This window comes from Arachis stenosperma, chromosome 3 (assembly GCF_014773155.1).
Source record: "Arachis stenosperma cultivar V10309 chromosome 3, arast.V10309.gnm1.PFL2, whole genome shotgun sequence".
Lineage (NCBI taxonomy): Eukaryota > Viridiplantae > Streptophyta > Magnoliopsida > Fabales > Fabaceae > Arachis > Arachis stenosperma.
This window is the reverse complement of record NC_080379.1, coordinates 3,606,963-3,625,217: the sequence shown is the minus strand read 5'-3', so window position 1 is coordinate 3,625,217 and position 18,255 is coordinate 3,606,963. Positions and strand designations below refer to the sequence as shown.

At 34.3% G+C, this 18,255-nt stretch overlaps 2 protein-coding genes across 4 annotated transcripts; both read left to right on the top strand.

Moving 5' to 3' along the window:
- The first annotated feature begins 860 nt into the window (after positions 1-860).
- Positions 861-10,088, top strand: LOC130967781 (flowering time control protein FPA). Of its 3 annotated transcripts, none has more exons than XM_057892787.1 (6): positions 861-1,290; positions 3,422-3,667; positions 3,927-4,007; positions 4,171-5,117; positions 5,784-7,143; positions 9,627-10,088. In XM_057892787.1, the coding sequence occupies exons 1-5, from the start codon at positions 997-999 to the stop codon at positions 7,126-7,128; spliced, it is 2,913 nt and encodes a 970-aa protein (XP_057748770.1). In that variant the 5' UTR covers positions 861-996; the 3' UTR covers positions 7,129-7,143; positions 9,627-10,088. The 3 variants fall into 3 exon arrangements, with proteins under 3 accessions (XP_057748770.1, XP_057748769.1, XP_057748771.1); XM_057892786.1 differs by having other exon boundaries at positions 9,559-10,088; XM_057892788.1 differs by lacking the exon at positions 9,627-10,088 and adding an exon at positions 8,369-9,535.
- A 1,831-nt stretch (positions 10,089-11,919) lies between these two features.
- LOC130969763 (F-box protein SKIP16) lies at positions 11,920-15,573 on the top strand. Its single transcript, XM_057895646.1, has 5 exons — positions 11,920-12,328; positions 12,988-13,710; positions 14,033-14,251; positions 14,779-14,885; positions 15,345-15,573. The coding sequence occupies exons 1-5, from the start codon at positions 12,125-12,127 to the stop codon at positions 15,421-15,423; spliced, it is 1,332 nt and encodes a 443-aa protein (XP_057751629.1). The 5' UTR covers positions 11,920-12,124; the 3' UTR covers positions 15,424-15,573.
- Positions 15,574-18,255: the final 2,682 nt, after the last annotated feature.

Genomic DNA, 18,255 nt, shown 5'->3' with positions numbered 1-18,255 from the left:
AAAATTGAATAAAATAAGATAAAAAAGATAAGAATCTCAATCTTCTCTTTGTTGGGTATCAGTGTTTCAAGATTACAATTTTATCAGATTAATATCCACACAAAGAAAAGACTTACGTAGTCTACTGATCGAGTTTTTGTTTTTTTTTAAATCAATTATAAAAGGGAAAAAAAAAGAAATGAGTTTTTAATTATTTTTTTAAAATATTTATATTGTAGTAAAATTTAATTATATATAAATCTCTGCTAAATTCATAAATTTTTTTAATTAAGGTATATAAGTTGTCTTAAGTTTTGAATAGTTAAAAACTTATGAATAATTTGTTTTTATGCTAAATCTTTGTTTTTGATATTCATTATCAAATAAAAACTAATTGTTTACAAATAAAGTAATATTACATTACTTACAAGATAATTTATCCAAATCAACATTTTTATTCACACACAGAAAGATCAATGTTTATTTTTGTTATAGAGACTTCTTAGATAGATTAATCTAGCTAGTTCATTTTTTTCTCATGATATTTTTTAATTTAGACTAAAAATTAATTCAATACAGATTAAAATTCTATTTAAACATTTACTGTTGATTAATTAATTGTTATATACATAAAATAAAATTCAAATTACTCGTGTTTATTTACGGTAGACTAATGAACTATTACATCAATCTAATTTAGACTTTAGATAGTTTATTTTTCAAAAAAAAAAAAATGGAATACGTGCTCTATCCGAACTCTCTGGAAACTTTCGAACAGGCCCACGGGCCCATTTGTTTAACGGTGTGACGCGCCGTAAATTATTATTTTATTTTATCTACTTTTTTACTCTTTAAAAAAAACACAAAAACCGAACCACCTCGATTCATGCTCTCTCTCTCTCTCTCTCTCTTTTCATAACAGAAAATTCCGTTCTCTCTCTTCATTTAGGGTTTCCTACTTTCCTTCCTCCTTCAACTTTCACTCTCGATCCGGTTATTCCGAGTCTGTGCCTTGCAATGCCGCGTCCGGCGAAATCAGTGAGGCCGTCGCACGAAGGAAGCGCCGCCGCCAGGGATTCCGACGAACCTTCCAACAACCTCTGGGTTGGGAATCTAGCGCCGGACGTAACCGACGCTGATCTGATGGACCTGTTCGCGCAGTACGGCGCCCTCGACAGTGTCACCTCTTACTCGGCCCGTAGCTACGCCTTCGTGTACTTCAAGCGCGTGGAGGACGCTAAGGCCGCGAAGAACGCTCTCCAAGGGTTCTCCCTCCGCGGCAATTCCTTGAAAATCGAGTTTGCTAGACCGGTTTGTTCTCGTCTTCTTTGTGCTCTGTTAGGGTTCATGTATTCTTATTCTTATTGTTTTTGTTATTGCAATATGAACCGTGTTATTATTGTTAAATTCCTATTTTCGGCTCTTCAAATTGCTCGATTATCTTTTATTTTTGTTTTTTGCGTGCATTTAATAATGTCTCAAATCGAATCCCTATTTTTTAACAATTATCCTATTTTGCGTGCATGATTGGGAATCAAATCTGCGTTGAGGCAAATCGCCATTGCAATCGATTCAATTGCGTTAGGCTACGAAATGAGTTTTTAATTAGTATAAACTATTTTGTTTATTTCTCAAAATTTTTTATTATTATTAGTTATTATCATTGTTATTATCAATCAATTGCGGAATTTCAGCTGATTTATATTCCACCGACTGGTGAAGCTTGTTCTGTTGTTTGATTTAATTTATGATTTTTAGTTTTAAAGAAGATCTCGTGTAGCTTGTTTTGTTTGTTTTGAAGATCTAACATATTTAAAGCAAAGTTTAATTAATTCGTTAAACTACTTATGCAACTGGTAATCGTTAGGGTTAACAATGACACTGGGAAAAGAATATGACAGTAAGCTAAAACATTATTATATAAATAAATATATATAAGCTGAAATCACCCACTACAAGCGAAAACCAATAGGTACCGAGGGCCGAGGCTTCGTGTTTATGTTCATTACTTTCTGAAATATATAATATATATTCTTTTTATTGGGACATGGGAATTATGTATACATCAGGTAGCTGCAGCCGTGAGGGAAGTGCAATGATATAAATTACGAAATTGCATCAATGAAGTAAAACGAGAAAGAAACAACAAACTCGAAATGATAGAATGGACACATATTCAAACACAGTGAATAAGTTATGGTTACAGTAACAAACACTGAGTATTGGGGGGTTTACCCGGTACCAGAATTAAAATCGGTGTTTTGTAGTAATTAGTGGCTAAAAAATATGCATGTGTTCTATTAACTCAAATTTTGAAATTTAATCATATTTAAAAACGTGTGGTTGGTGAATACATATAAAGGGATAAAGGATCGATAAAAACCGGCCACAAGGCGCATCTGACTTCCCAGACCCGGCGGTCTTTAGCAATACTTGATTTCTAAGGTAAGCTAGAGCCAAATTGAAGTGTATGTGATGTTGCGGATAAGAGGCCCCAATAGAATCTGACAGACAGAATATATATGGAAATTTACGTTACTCATAAAACCTGAACTAAAACATTGATAGACAAAATCCTACCTAAAAAATTTCGAGCTCTTCAAGTAGATATGATACTGGGCATGTCATCTTTGTTTCAATTATATAATGGAAGTAAACTGTAATCTAGAAAATATCAATAACAATGGCGCCATGAAGCTTTACAGTAATTATTCTATAGTATCGTGAACAATAATTATTTAATAGACCAAATAACAAGCGCACTTGAATTCTGATTAGCAGTAATATTCTTCTCTTGCTCTTTTAAATTGATTACGATCTTTGAAAATAACATGGAGTAATAGAAACTTGCTAGTAGAGCTTCTAATGGAGAGTTGATCAAGGGATGATGCTGCACTATTTATTTAGTCCTTAAACAAATGACAGCTCCAGTGATAGGTTGTATATTCTAATTAATGTGGGAAAGAATATGCTGGGGATGTTGATGAGCGGAGTGGAGTAAACACACTAAATAATTTGAAAATGGTTGAATTTTACCCTACACGATGCTGATATGAGAAGCAATGCTAAAAAAATTCTAATTGTCCGGAGGTCTCTCCCACTATAACTGTTATAGTTTGTCATCTAGTTCATACAACAATTTTATCATAAAAGTAAAAATGTTTGGGTTAAGTGTGAGCTTTGTGTGATACAATTGAATCCTTTCTTTAGAAATATATATTGCATAAAATAATTTCAGTAAACAAGGATATTTCCAGGTTTTTGAGAAAGTGATGCGACTTTCTTTCTGTACATGATGTTGCCTTTTAGTTATTTATTTTTGGCCCAAGGTAGCTGTGGCCGTCTTTGCATGGTTTACGTGCTAGAATTACATCCATATTGACCCCATGATCTGCATTTATCATTTTCTCTAATATGTGTTTAATGGAAAACCTATTTTCAGGCAAAGCCATGTAAACAGCTTTGGGTGGGTGGTATTAGCCCAGCTGTGACAAAGGAAGAATTAGAAGCCGAATTTCGTAAATTTGGTAAAATTGAGGATTTTAAGTTTTTCAGGGATCGAAATACTGCATGTATTGAATTTTTCAATCTGGATGATGCCACTCAGGCAATGAAAGTCATGAATGGGAAACGTTTAGGTGGTGAACACATTCGTGTAGACTTCCTTCGATCACATTCTACAAGAAAAGTAAGTGTAACATATAGATTGCTGGCCTTGTTTCTAGCTTTTTTCTTTTCTTTTTTTGTGAAACCTAGGCTCTGCTCTTACATTGATAAATATTAGAAGCTTGCTTTTCTATAGTTTACGCACTACCTTTAAACGTGTGCTTGGAGTTCTTTTATTATGCATGGTCTGATTGCACTGTTTCTTTATACAGTTATCAAGATTTTTGCGTATTTCTTTGTTATTCTTGTGTGACCAATGTGTCCTTTTCTGATTGCTGTAGGATCAGTCGTCTGATTATGGACAGTTTCAAGGAAAAGGCTATGGGCCTACTGATCCCTACACTGGACAAAAAAGACCTCTGGTAAGTTATCTTCATTAAAGTGCATACCTGTCATAGTGCATCACGTACTTTTTAGGTTGACATTACAGTGTAAAGTAATGCTTGCACCTGCAAGTACAATCACTGTTGTTTTCTCTATATAAATAGCAGTGTACTTATAAATTGTTCTTCTCGTCTCAAACAGCATTCACAACCCCCAATGGGAAGGAAAAGTGATAGTCAACCCAGTAATATTTTGTGGATTGGCTATCCTCCTGCCATTCAGATTGACGAGCAAATGCTCCACAATGCCATGATTTTATTTGGAGAAATCGAGAGAATCAAGAGTTTTCCTTCAAGGAACTATTCATTAGTTGAATTTAGAAGTGTTGATGAAGCTCGGCGTGCAAAAGAGGGTCTTCAAGGACGCCTTTTTAATGACCCTCGGATAACAATTATGTATTCAAGCAATGAGTCTGGAAAAGATTACCCTGGCTTATATGGTGGTAGCGGTCCAAGAACTGACGCGTTCATGAATGACCATCCATTTCGACCATTGCAAATGGATTCATTTGGTCATAATCGTCCAGTGGTTCCAAATAATTTTCCTGGACAGTTGCCACCTGGAGGTATTCTTGGACCAAATGCACAAATGCGGCCGTTTGGTCCTCAAGGGAGTCTTGAACCTCTTATTTCTGGTCCCGAGTTTAATGAAATGGGCATGCACCACAAATTTCAGGATGGTAGTTCCAAGGGTAACATGGGTCCAAACAGGAAAAGGCCTTCTCCTCCTGCCCCAGGGATGCTTTCTCCTTCTCCTGCATCAGGTGTCAGGCTCCCTTCAAGATCAGCTTCCGGTGGATGGGATGTACTTGACATAAACCATATTCCAAGGGAGTCTAAACGTATGAGATTAGATGGTACTATGCCTGTTGATGATGTTCCGTATCCTTTAAGGAATGTAGATGATCGTGTGTTAGGTATGGACCAAACATATGGTCTTGATCCGGTGAGCACAAGGTTGGGAGCTGGAGTACTTGGTGCTGCACAACCTGATGCTGATCATATATGGCGTGGAATCATTGCAAAGGGAGGGACTCCGGTTTGTCAAGCTAGATGTGTCCCTATTGGGAAAGGGATAGCTGCTGAGCTGTGAGTATAATTTTATTTGTTTTTGAAGTTTCTATTGAATTTTGAAATGTGAAGGTGGAAGAGTGAAGATAGGAATGTTCCTTATGCGAAATCAATTGATAATTCTTGTATTTTTTTTGACCCCCTTGCGCGTTTAAGTTTCATTTTCACGCAGTCCATTATATCTTTGCCATGAACATATCTTTGCATTGTGTATCAGCTTATCTCCTTGTTGAAAATGAGCATTGGCTTGATAGTGTTTTTAACAGAATTCTAAGATATCCTATCATGAAAATACTTAAGATTACCTCCAGTTTCAGTTTTAGCATTGGGAGTAGGAGTTGAGTGTTTCTTGAAAACCTGTTGTCATTATTGTCAAGATATGTAGATTCAATATGTAATTGCGGAGACCTGGAAAGTTTGATAAGTATATTTTTTACTAGTTCAATTCTGAAATGACTGACCATTACTTTTAGTAAATCTTGTTTCTTTTGTGCAACTGGAAATTTCTTAGTACCACTAATACTATATATCTTTCCCTACAACGTTTCATCAAAAAAGATATTAGGGTCAATTTGAGTATTTTGGAAATGAGCCCATTGTATTTTGTTGTCTTGTCCCTAGCTGGTAAAATACATGTTTAGTGCAGTAGCAGTAATTGAAGTTTGTTTTGTTGTTCTGCTGCAGCCCCGAGGTGGTTGATTGCTCAGCTAGGACGGGATTGGATATACTCACAAAACACTATGCTGATGCTATTGGTTTTGACATTGTTTTCTTTTTGCCAGATAGCGAAGAGGATTTTGCTTCCTACACTGAATTCCTTCGCTATCTTAGTGCAAAAAACCGTGCGGGTGTTGCAAAATTTGCTGATAATACCACATTATTCTTGGTACCCCCTTCTGATTTCCTGACAAAAGTTTTGAAGGTCACTGGACCTGAACGTCTATATGGTGTGGTTCTTAAGTTTCCTCCAGTTCCAGGTAATACTCCAATGCAGCAGTCTTCACATTTGCCTATACCATCAAGTCAGTATATGCAGCAGATTCCTCCTTCACAAGCTGAGTATGGATTGATTTCTGCAAAGGAAGAACCAGTTTTGCCAACAGATTATAACAGACTGTTGCATGATGAGTCTAAACTTCCTCCTAAACCAGTCTATCCGGCCACTAGTGGTCCCCCCTCACTTCAGGCTGGGCCTCCGGATTATCCTACTGGTTCCATGTCCCAAGATGGAGTTGGATTAACTCCGGAGCTTATTGCAGCTTTAACTAATTTAATCCCTGGAACAACTCAATCATCGACAATTGATGGTGCCAAGTCAGCAGTAGGCTCCTCAACTGTGAGGCCTCCATTTCCCCCTGTTGCACCTAATGATGGTAACCAATCTCATTTATGGAAACAGGACCATCAAATTGTTGATCAGTCTGTTCATCCTTCTCAAAATTTGGGGAGTATGTATAACATTCACAATGCTCACTATCAGCCTTATCCACCACAATCTGCTCCTGGCTTCCCTAATCAAGTGGTCCCTGGCAGTTCGCATATTCAAGACACTGCTGCTGGTCTGCAGCAGCAGGGTGCTGTTTCGTCTAGACAGATGACTAATTACATGATACCTTCTCATAGTGGACAGGTAGCTGCACCCACCCATGTCAGTCAGCAGTATCAGGTTGAAGCCTCCCCTGGCAACCAGGGAGGATATGGAGTGCTTCAAGGGACAGATGCCTCTGGTTTATATAATTCTCAGGCTTTCCAACAACCAAATAATTCAGTTGCTGCATCCACTCAAGTTCAGAGTGTTAATCCATCACAGCAACATGGTGTCCTGCCATATACACTGGACCAAGTAAATGCTGACCCTAACAGTCAGCAACATCCTCTCTATGGAGTTGGTCAGGGCTCAACAGAAGTTGAGGCTGATAAGAACCAAAGGTACCAATCAACGCTACAGTTTGCTGCCAATCTTCTCTTCCAAATACAGCAGCAGCAGCAACAGCAACCCCCTGGAGGACATGGATCAGGAATTCAATAATGAGAATCGTCTTCTGTAAGTAATCATCTCCTCATTAGCTACCTCTTTTAGACAAATAAATTCCTATATATCATATTTATGTTCTTTTCCTGAGTACCTTTTTTTTTGGTTGATATACGCTTTCTGGTTCCTATATTAATGTTTATGGGTTTAAGTTTCTGTCCTAAAATCCTAGACACCATAGCACACAGAAAACAAAAATAAGGAGACCATATGTGAACTAAGTTAGGCTTTTGATCATTTATGTGTTTTTTGGAGTCTCGTCCAAATTTTGAGGGTCTTGGGATAGATTACCTGTTTGGGCTGGGAAAGTGCGCATTTGAAGTCAAAATACAAGGCAAATGGTAGTTTGTATAGGCAATCTATGGTTAGGCTAGGTAGTTCGCATGATAGTGGTAGTGCTATATAATAATTATTTTTTTTATTTACTCGATACATAACTAGTTTTGGAGTACCCTAGGCTATCTTTATTGGCCCAAATATTTCTAGCAGGGGATGGAATAGGAAGTGGATAATGATGTTCTAATGTGAAATCTGCTTTGCTATTTCTTCAATGCCAAGTACAGTGTGTTTTAGATTGAGAGCTATAGCTGGTTTTCCAAATTGCAGTTAAGTCATAATGAATAGCTGGGATGATTCTCTGCTTAGTTTCTAGTTTGTAATTTGAAACCCATTCGATTGGTAAAACCATCATTATGGCCACATGATCAATGTGGATAAATAAGTTGCTTTTGATCCACTTATAGTTCTCCTTATTTTTATATGCTTGCAGTATATGTGAATCTCCATATTGTCACACACATACTATTTTATTATATCTGCCTAATATGTATGCCATACATGTTTGTTTTTTTAAAAAGAAGTTATTGTTTGTTGAATGTTCAATAGAAACAAGTAGTATGACATAGAAACTTGCATAGATTCTTGAGCTTTGCTATGCTTGCAGTTGCATGGTAATACTTGCTTTTCTTAAAGTGTTTGTATCCCATTATATTTTAGCTGTAGGCTGGGATATGTTTTCCCTTGTTTACCATCCTATGGAATTTAGCTAGGAAAGGTAGTTTTAAGGTACTTCTTATCGGGTGGTGTAATTTGCAATATGTAAGGTATCTTGAAATGCTTCTAAAGATTATATGAAGAACTTATTAAATTTGTAAATTTAGAGTGTACTAACGTTCACTATTTCCCTAGCTAATCATAACCATGAATCGGCTAACTAAATCGATAACTTTGGTATCAGATGGGAATAACTTTCACTACGTTTCCTTCGTTGCCATTCAATCTTGATGATGCATAGAAATCACAAACTGCAAAGTTTAATGTAGTAATTGAACTAATAGGAGGATTAATGTCCCCTGCAACTCTGAATCTAATGCTAATCAGTCCATTGACTTGGTTTGGAGATCAACTTTCAACTGAGTAATGGCTTATGAAATTTCGGGCAGGAAGTCTAACTACACCGTACATATTATAGATAAATACAGCCATCCATTGTTGCGATTGTTGTCGTCGGAATTCACTGAATTCAACCTCTTTCCTCCCAAGTCCTAATATTACGACGAACCACATTAAACTAGCAAGTCAATTATTGGGGTTACTTGATTGGTTTTCCTTACCAAAATAAAATGCTAGTGACCTGTAACAATTATTGGGGTTGCAAACACTTATTTGTTTGTCATAATGAATGTTCTACCAAATCCCGATAACTTAGTTTGAGGACATTGGTTTCCTGTTTTGTGTTAGTGTTCTGGTTTGGGAAGTGAGTCGGTTATCATTGGAGATGAATATTATTCGATAAGAATATGATGTGGCTAAGAAAGTTTAAATGAAATTCACTTTAAATCACTAATGCATAGTTGAGATGAAAATGCTTCTTGATGATTAAGCTTTTGCTGTTGAAAATATCGGAGCCACTTTAATTCGCGACCTAAAACATCATATTATGTGTCCATGGATTGGGTGTATTGGTGCAAAATCACTTTAATCTGGTTTTAGGATGTTGAGATTATTGTATTTGTTGTCGCCTTGCCTTTCCTCGAACAGCTTGAGGTGATTATTAGTTTTGAAGAACATTACCATCAAATCTAACGTTTGCATTCGGCAATACTAAAATCGCATTTTGTTCCCCCATACAGTACATTATTAGTGTATAATACATGGTTGATGCTAGTAAGTATCCAGCGATCTTATTTTTTACCGAAGTGCTCAATGCGTAGAACACTTAAAAAGAATTATAATGTTTTACTGTCTAAACTAATCTTCTGGTTCATATTAATTATGTTATTTGGTCCTAAAACAAAGAACGTAAGTTAGAATTGTGGTAATCTGCGTCTATTAACTTGACTGTTTTTACCATTACCCTTTTTAGTATTGAACGTCAAGGCAATTCATGCGCAACGAGATTAAAACGTTGCTAACTATTTTTGACAGGTTTTGCAAAATCGCCATGATTACATTCCTAATCGTGTCGTTTATATTCCGTTCTCCATGACGCATAGGTAATGGAATCGCTCAAAGCAAAGGCTACGACTACTCCACCGATCCAATGCAACGCCGTTGGTAGCCATTACAAAGTTGATGCTATCGTCTATTTAATCAACCACAAAAGGAACGTCTCTTTTTCTTTCCCCTTTTTAGTTTAGTTTTCGTTTTCTTTTTCTTCACCCGTTCGCTCGCCTTGCATCTTTGTTCTCTCAGAACTTCATAGATGTAAGGCTGTTTTTTGTAGTTTTTGTTTCCTTCTGGTGAATGTATATAATAAATTTTCCAGCTTAAATGTAGCCCCAATCAGTTTTTTACCCCGCTACTCAGTTTCTGTGATTTTCCTAAATTGTAATCACGAACGTATTCGTTATTTGGTATTTTGGGCGTGTATTGCGGAACCGCGTGGAAGGATTGTTTTTGTATGTTTGCAATTTTGCATGTAGAGTGACCAAATGGGTATTGGTTCCAAGTTCAAACAGATATGTTGATGATGATAGCTTTAGCTGGGATATATATCATGTTAACTAATTTCGTCATAACTAAATATTAACAAAAGGTGTCGAAGTTAAAAAAAAAAAAGGAAACATGTAATTGCAGCCAAATGATCAAAGCGATATGTCAACTATTCTTTTTTGCACTTCAAGTTCCGTCATTCCCAGAGAATAGAAAAAAGAAATGAGTAAACTATGAAAGTTGCTCCTTAATTATCTAATCAACTCCGAAATGGAGAATTTAAACAATGTGAATAATGGGCCGTAGATTTAGTCTAATACATATAAAAAATAAAAAATATTCTATAAATTATCTAAATAAAAAAATTTATTTAGTTATTCTAAAAAATAACCATCCCAAACCTTAATTTATCAAAATATTTTACTCTAATACCTTTTTCTTTTTCAAACAGCTGCTACCCCCACCTTCATCAACAATATTTTACCGTCACTGCTTGGCTTGCCACACGCATTACTCACCCCTAATAAAAATAATCATTCACTTAAGGATAAAAATAATCATCTATATATCTAATGAATTAAACATCCAATATTTTAATTATATATAATTAAATCTAATCCAATCAAAATAATCATTCATATAAAGATTAAAATAATTATCCGCATATCTACTAAAATGACCATCCTATACTGGTCCTTTTATAAGAGTGATGATCATAATTCATAAGAACATAGAATGATGATGCCAAATAACTCTGAAACGTGTTCATCACCTTGTAATAATAATAAAGAAATAATGGAAAAACGTTTGAGGTACGAAGAGAATGCAAGGTTTCAGAAGTTCAAAGGCATTGTTCCTCAGCAAAATGGTCATTGGGGAGCACAAATATACGCAAACTACCAGAGAATATGACAGAACATTCAAGACGGAAAGAGAAGCCCCATGACTTACGACAGCGCCACCATCAAGCTAAGAAGCGGCGATAATCATAATGGGTCTGCACGGCCGGCGGCGGGACAACGGAAAGGAGGATGCATGACGTTGCTACAGAACGCAAGCGGGACGAGAAGATGCTTTGGTGGCAGGAGGCTGGGCGGTGTCGAAACAGACGGCAGAAAAGTGCTGACAAGGGTGCAGCGATGCGAAGTGAGGACCGGAAAAATGATGACAGCGTTTTAGACATATGTTGAAATTTAATTTAATTTTTTTTAATTTATTATTCACATTATTTATAATAATAATAATTATTTTTTTATATTTTCTCTTATCTAATTTGCAAGCAAAAAATACCCGTGAAGAAAGATTAACGAAAAGAAGTAAAGAACTAACATGACAAATGGCTTCAGTGTATTAAGTAATGAAATTAGATAGTAATTTTTTTCCCTCTCTATAAGTTTCAATCTCGCTACGACTAATTTCTAATTATGAATAGTGATAGGATTATCTAATAATCTAAGACTTAAAAATATGTGATGAATCATACATAACATCACAACAATTCTATATGGACTTTCAAGTTTTAACTATATCCCTATATTAACGTATGTTTGGACATTCATTTTTATTATTTTTTTTCTTGTTTTATCTTCTTTTATTGAAAACAAAATTGTTAAAAATTTCAACTACAGAAATTAAAAGCTGAAATAAAGAAATCGAGAACTTTATTTAACGTAAAATCTGGATGTTATATAGGGTAGAAATTCAGATTAACTTCATGTACATGTGAAATTAATAGGTATGATTTGATATATTTAATTAAATTATCATTTCATGTCTCTCAATTATACACGTGAAATTAACTGTAGTGTCAGTTTCAACCGTGATATATATATATTTTCAATCATCCGATTGATCCAAGTTTTTATCCCGTTTCAGAAAAAAGAACAGCGGAAAAAAAAAATCCAATTCTTACATCGAAAATACATGGAGCTGAATTGATAATCTTATTGGTTGTTCATAATTGCTGGGTCGGCAGCAGAGTTAAGAGTAGTAGCTGAAGCTGAGGCGGAGGCCATTGATGAATGCGAGTGACTGAATTTGAGAGAGAAAGCACGCGATTATGGGGTTGGAATCGCTTGGTGATTTGGCGATTCATGTCATTCTCAAGAAGCTGCCTCCCAAAGACGCTGGAAGGGTTTCCTGCGTCAGCAAAAGGCTTCGTTCTTCTGCCTCCGATGACCTAATTTGGATCAATTTCTGTCGCAACGATCTCTCCCTCTGTCACCCTCTTGATCCTCTCGGAAACCCTCTCCCTTCCTTCAAGGTATCCTCTTTTTTCACCCTTTTACTTTTACTTTTAATTTCAATTCCTCGTATTTCTGATTTAACTCTGTACCCTAAAAAAGTTCCTTTTTTTTTATGCTGGATTGTGCAATAAAGGTGGTTTTTTTTTTTGGGGGGGGGGGGGGGGGGATGAAAAAAAATTGCGTTGCAAGGGTTTTAGTAGTGGCCAACGAGCCTTTGGCATGGTGGGAAAGGCTTTGGATAGTGGTGATTGGAGAGGAAAAAATTGTCAAAGTTGAGTTTTGTTTTGTTGCTGCATCTTTCAATTTCAAGGAGAATATGGGGTCATATTATGCTGGTTGTCCCTTGGTATCGTTCAACCTTGTGTGTTGAAACTTGAAATGGATAGGTAGGAGCACTCAATATAACTTCACTAGGTTGTTGACTTGGTCCAAATCACTAGCTTCACTCTCTCTCTCTCTCTGCTTTGCAAACACATCTTGTGGAGTTTGGAGAGAATAGAAGAGGGGAGGGAAGGGCTTGTAGTGTAAAGTTATTGGAGTTTTAATTTTTCCTCCAAAACTTCAACTCACAAACACATCCTAAAGTTCCTGTAGTTGTTTTCTGTCTGAATTGATTAGTTTTTTCCCTTTTGCTTTCATGTTACTGAAAATTCAGACTGTTTCTTTTATTGTGCAGGAAGCTTATCAATCATGGCGTCAAGCTTTTGGGAAGTATCCTTGGTCACTTGTTAAGCGTGTGAAGAGGTGCTGGGACGGAATAGAGGCTTGGCTGAACGATAATTTTCCCGAAGCTAAGGCGACTCTTTGTAAAGGTGCAACAGAAGAAGAGATTCTAGAGTTGGAGAGTGCCTTAAAAGTGAAGCTGCCACTTCCTACTAGGATTCTGTATCGCTTTCATAATGGTCAAGAAGTTGAAAAGGCAAATCTAGTAACTCATACATTTGGCAGTTCTTTGGGCATAATTGGTGGTTACTCATTCTATAGTCATTATGTGAACGTGTACCTGTTACCAATACGTCAGGTAATACGAGATACTCTGCAAGTTACGCGTAAATTAGGCTTCTTCAGGAGATCCAAGTATGTTCTTGTGGCTGCTTCGACCACTTACAGTGAAAAGTTGTTTTTCCTCAATTGCACCAATGGTCAACTATATGTTGGAACCAGAAATCTTCTTACAGAAGGGGAAATGATCCCTTGTGTACCCCATGAGCTGATTAAGTTAGGTCACGGGTTGAATAGTGAAGAGCAACAGGATGCCATGCTACTTTGGTTAGAAGAACATGGTCGCCGTTTACAGAATGGATTTGTCAAACTGCACGAAGAAGAAAATGTCAGAGCCATTAATCTTTTCCCTGAAGAACCTCCTCTTTGTTCTACAGCTATAACCAATGGTGTGAAGGTAGGAAAGTAAATACTACCCTTTATGGTTTCTCTTTTGATTCTGTATCTCACTATCTCGGCATGAAAAAGCGAACTGCAATAGTAATAGTTAAGTCAGTTTTCAGAGTTGTATAGGGATTTGGGAAACATGGAATATATAATTATATATGACAAAGTAGTGAACATTTTCCGAAGGTTGTTCACTTTTACTCATTAGTAGTGAATGAGATATTCCAAGTCACTTGTCTATTCTTGTGATTACTAGGTAGTGGACATTTTTATAGCAATTCCTTATCTATTATGATTCATTATCATACTAAAACTATTGCTTATTTCTTAAGGTCCGCGCCTCTGCTCTGCTTATCCCTGAGTTGTCGGATCTTCAAGACGATGTTGAAAAATTCTTATTTGCCTATTCAATCCGTATGTCCCTTGAACCTCAAGGATGCATCATTAATGGGGTATCCTTCGACTCTTGCCAGCTTCATTGGAGGCACTGGATAATTCGTGCTGATGATATGGTAGTATCTGATGTTAATGGTGAAGCTGTTATCGGGAAGGTATAATTTCCCTTGTGTATTCTTTTTTCTATTATCTATTTAATATTTAATAATTAATAAACTTGCACTGTAGTATGATACAAGTGTGGCTGTTGCAGTGGATGATCTAAAGTTGCATAATTTTTCCTGAAATTTCAGAAAAAGATATATTAGTTCAGTTTTGACTAGTTTAGGGTGGGTGGTCGTGGGTGTCGGCACATGCAAAATCCAACTTCCCTTTGATTTAGCACTTATCAATATCAAAATTTTAATAAAACAGTTATTTAAGTGCATTCTAACTGAACTAGGTCTAGTTGTTGGAATGGATTATATGCAGAAGCCTGTGTCTCTTTAATTTGGTGTAGCTTTGGTGTTTGGTCTTGTGTGCATATATTAATTGAGTGCACTTCAGTCAAGTGAAGCTTGTAGCACGGTTAATATAAGTTATACCGTTTTAGTGGTTCTAATTTTCAATAGTAGTCACTGCTTGTGGTTAAATGATGTGGTCAAAGTGTCAAACTACTGAATTCTGTGGCATTTCTTTGCAGTTCCCACTTTTGTGTCCAGGTGATAAAGAATTTGTTTATCAGAGTTGCACACATATACCAACATCATCAGGTTCTGTTGAAGGTTCTTTTACATTTGTACCTGGCAGGTATGCATTTGTCTCACTCTTGATTATTGTTGGTGACAAGTGATTTTGTCATGTATGGTCCAACTGTTAATGTAGAAGTCTGTGAATTCCAGTTTGAAGAATCAGACAATTAGCTATGATGAATTCACATTAACTCTATTCCTTGTTAAATCTGAGTACAAACAAAAAGTGTGTTGAATAGCAAAGTACAAAGTATTGCAAAATCCAAGCTCAATTTCTTTACCCTTACGAATATTAAAACTCACTCATTTTTAACACAACTAAGCCTTATCCCGCCATATAGAATCGACTACATAGGTCAAACAATGCCGGACTACCATATTAATACTACCCTATCATAGATCATCTCTCTTTTTAAGCCATTTATAATCCATTTTTAACATAGATAAATAAGTTGAATTATTATCTTATTTCAATGAGCTAATTTTTCTAACTTTTTCGTGGTATTTATGATTTCAGATTGGCCGAACCAAAAGGAGACCCTTTTCTAGTTACAGTGGCAAGCTTCCCACTCAAGCTGCCAGGTTATGTATTCTGATTGTCATTCTGAATTGGTTATAAATTTATCTAATGGCCATTTTCAGCTATGGAATATACTTTGGGTGTATAAAGTTACTTTTAGTGTGAATTTGTTTGGTGGGGTTGTAACAATTTTACTAGTTATCCTTGCATAATCTCTCTCTCTCTCTCTCTCTCTCTCTCTCTCTCTCTCTCTCTCTATATATATATATATATATATATATATATATATATTTTGGAGTTCTTCGTTTGTGTCTCCCTTCATTACTTTGTACAAAGTCATTAATATGCAACTTTACATGATATATATATCCATAGTTATCAAAACCTACTTGCGAATCGATCTAGTCAACATACTGGGTTATTGGGTCAGTATCTAATTAAATAAATTTAATTAAGTATATAAATTGAACTTAAGTAATATATTAAAAAAAATAATGTAAACAAAATGATAGTTTAGTTGTTAAGCTTGTCTCTAACCTAAGGGACCACCTTTAGTAGTTTTTGTTGGTTTTAATCGATTTTGACTGGATTTGATCATTTTTTTATAGGATCAATTATTTATCCGGTTCAACAGCTCACCTGAATTAGTTTAATGTCTGGTTCACCGAATTTTTTGTGAAAACTAATATGTCCAGCTCGGTTTTGAATATATGGATATATATTTAGATTTTGCCTAGTAGTGGATGAAACCTATAATTGTGTATGAGTGCGTAACGTGCATGAGTTTGTATGCCTATAAAAATTTACTTTTGTTCTCAAAGTGGTTTCATTATTCTTGAATTAAAAAAAAAAAAAAAACTAGTGTGTGTTTGAGACTGAGTTATTCTTATACAATAATACCCAATGGTTAAATATACCATTTTTTATTTATTTATTTTACCTTTCTTCTTTTATTACTGTATTATTTAGACATCTAAAATTAAGTTATTCATGAACTTTTAATTCAACTCAAATTTGAAAAATAAGAGTTAGAATATTAATGTGGGAATCATAAAATATACAAATATAATGGTAACGAAGTATGAGTTAATAAGGGTATAAATACTAGTTGTTTAAAACATGACATATCTATGGTCTCTATAGTCTAAAGGTGCTTAGGACTTTTGTTGCGGAAATATTGTTAAATTTTCAGTGTTACAACATGTGATATTCATGCAATCATGCGTACATTTTCTTTTCAAGTATATTTTTTCTCTTTGATTTGACAATCTTATTCTTGTCATGTCCTACTTTAGCAAATCTAAATATGCTTTTAGAGCTTTAATTGATCACTTAGAAAATTCCGCTGTATTGAATTCATTAAATTGCCAACCAAAAAACATAGCTACTACTAATCGGAGATGGATTTTTTTTAATTTTTTAATTATTTAATAAAGTATAATTTTTTATTATTTATTTTTTATCTCACTTAAAAAATATATGATGAGAGATTATATTTTATTAAATAATTAAAAAAATTAAAAAGATTTATTTTCCAACTGTTCTGCTGCCTCGTTCTTAATATAGGTTTTTGATTAATTTTTTATTTTATTTATGCAATAATAGATTTATAAGACAGTTTATTATGATTTTTTTTATTTCTTTAATTAAGTGATAATATAAAATAATAATTGGTTGACTTAATCTAAAATAATTAAATGTAGTATTCAAATTCATCCGTTGTCATATCAAATTATCAATTAGTCCTTGGCGTATTATGTAACGTGATTAACTGAAGAAGAGTACTATTTATTTATCATGTATTGACAAAAAAAAAAAGAAGTGGATATACAGAAATAGATGTTGTCAATTTTTTTTACTTAAGAGTATAAATTGTGATTTTTTATCATATATTTTATAAATAAAATTAAAAAAAAGAAAAAAATATTAAACGATTAAAAATTTTATTTACTCTTTCAATTAAATAAAAAAGAGAAAAAATCTATTTCTGTGTACATACTAAAGGAAACTTTAAGCAGATAAAGTATTTGACTATTTTAAGAAAAAAAATTAAATTTTAATATTTGATAGGTGTAATTATTTTATTAATTTTTATAATTTTATTAAATTTATAATTAAAGTTTTATATTTTTTAATTAAATTTTTACACTATTTTTAATTTTATAATTAAATTATTTTTAATATAAAAAATATTAAAATTAACTGACTATTTGTCTACAAATTAAAAGTATCTACAATTAAAATATAATTAAATTTTTTACTATATATTTTTTGATAGAAATACTTTAATAATTTTAATATTTTGACATGAAAAGAACCTAATTACTAAATTAAAAATAGTGTAGAGATCTAATTAAAAAATATAAAAATTTAATTATAAATTCTATAAAATTGTAAAACTAATTGAATAATTTAATTTATTTTATATGCATATATGAATTTTAAAAATATTATTTATAAGCAAAAAAATTAATTATTAAATATTTATGTATGAATACATAAATAAGTATTTTATATTTATTAAGTATAAATATACCTTATGACAAGATGTATTGGTCCCTTGGTATGTTCTTTCAGAAGTACGTCTGGATGCACCTAGTGGTATCAGAGCCTAATGAACTAAAGCAAAGAGAAGGTATATTGGAGATAATGGAGAGTAAGAGAGACTTGAAATATTCATGTCAGACCCTGAATCTAGCCAACCTATCTTTTATAATACAGAGCTTTCTCTTGATCGTTTACCACCATCTGTTCATAAAACCCTATCCAACAAGATAGAAAATCTTGTTGAGATCACCCATGTTCCAGAAGACTCAAAGATCCCGGCTACTCAACAACCTCTCATAAACCCATATACTTTTTACCACCGACAAAAGCAGTTTAGTATTCGCCACCTCATAAGAAGGAG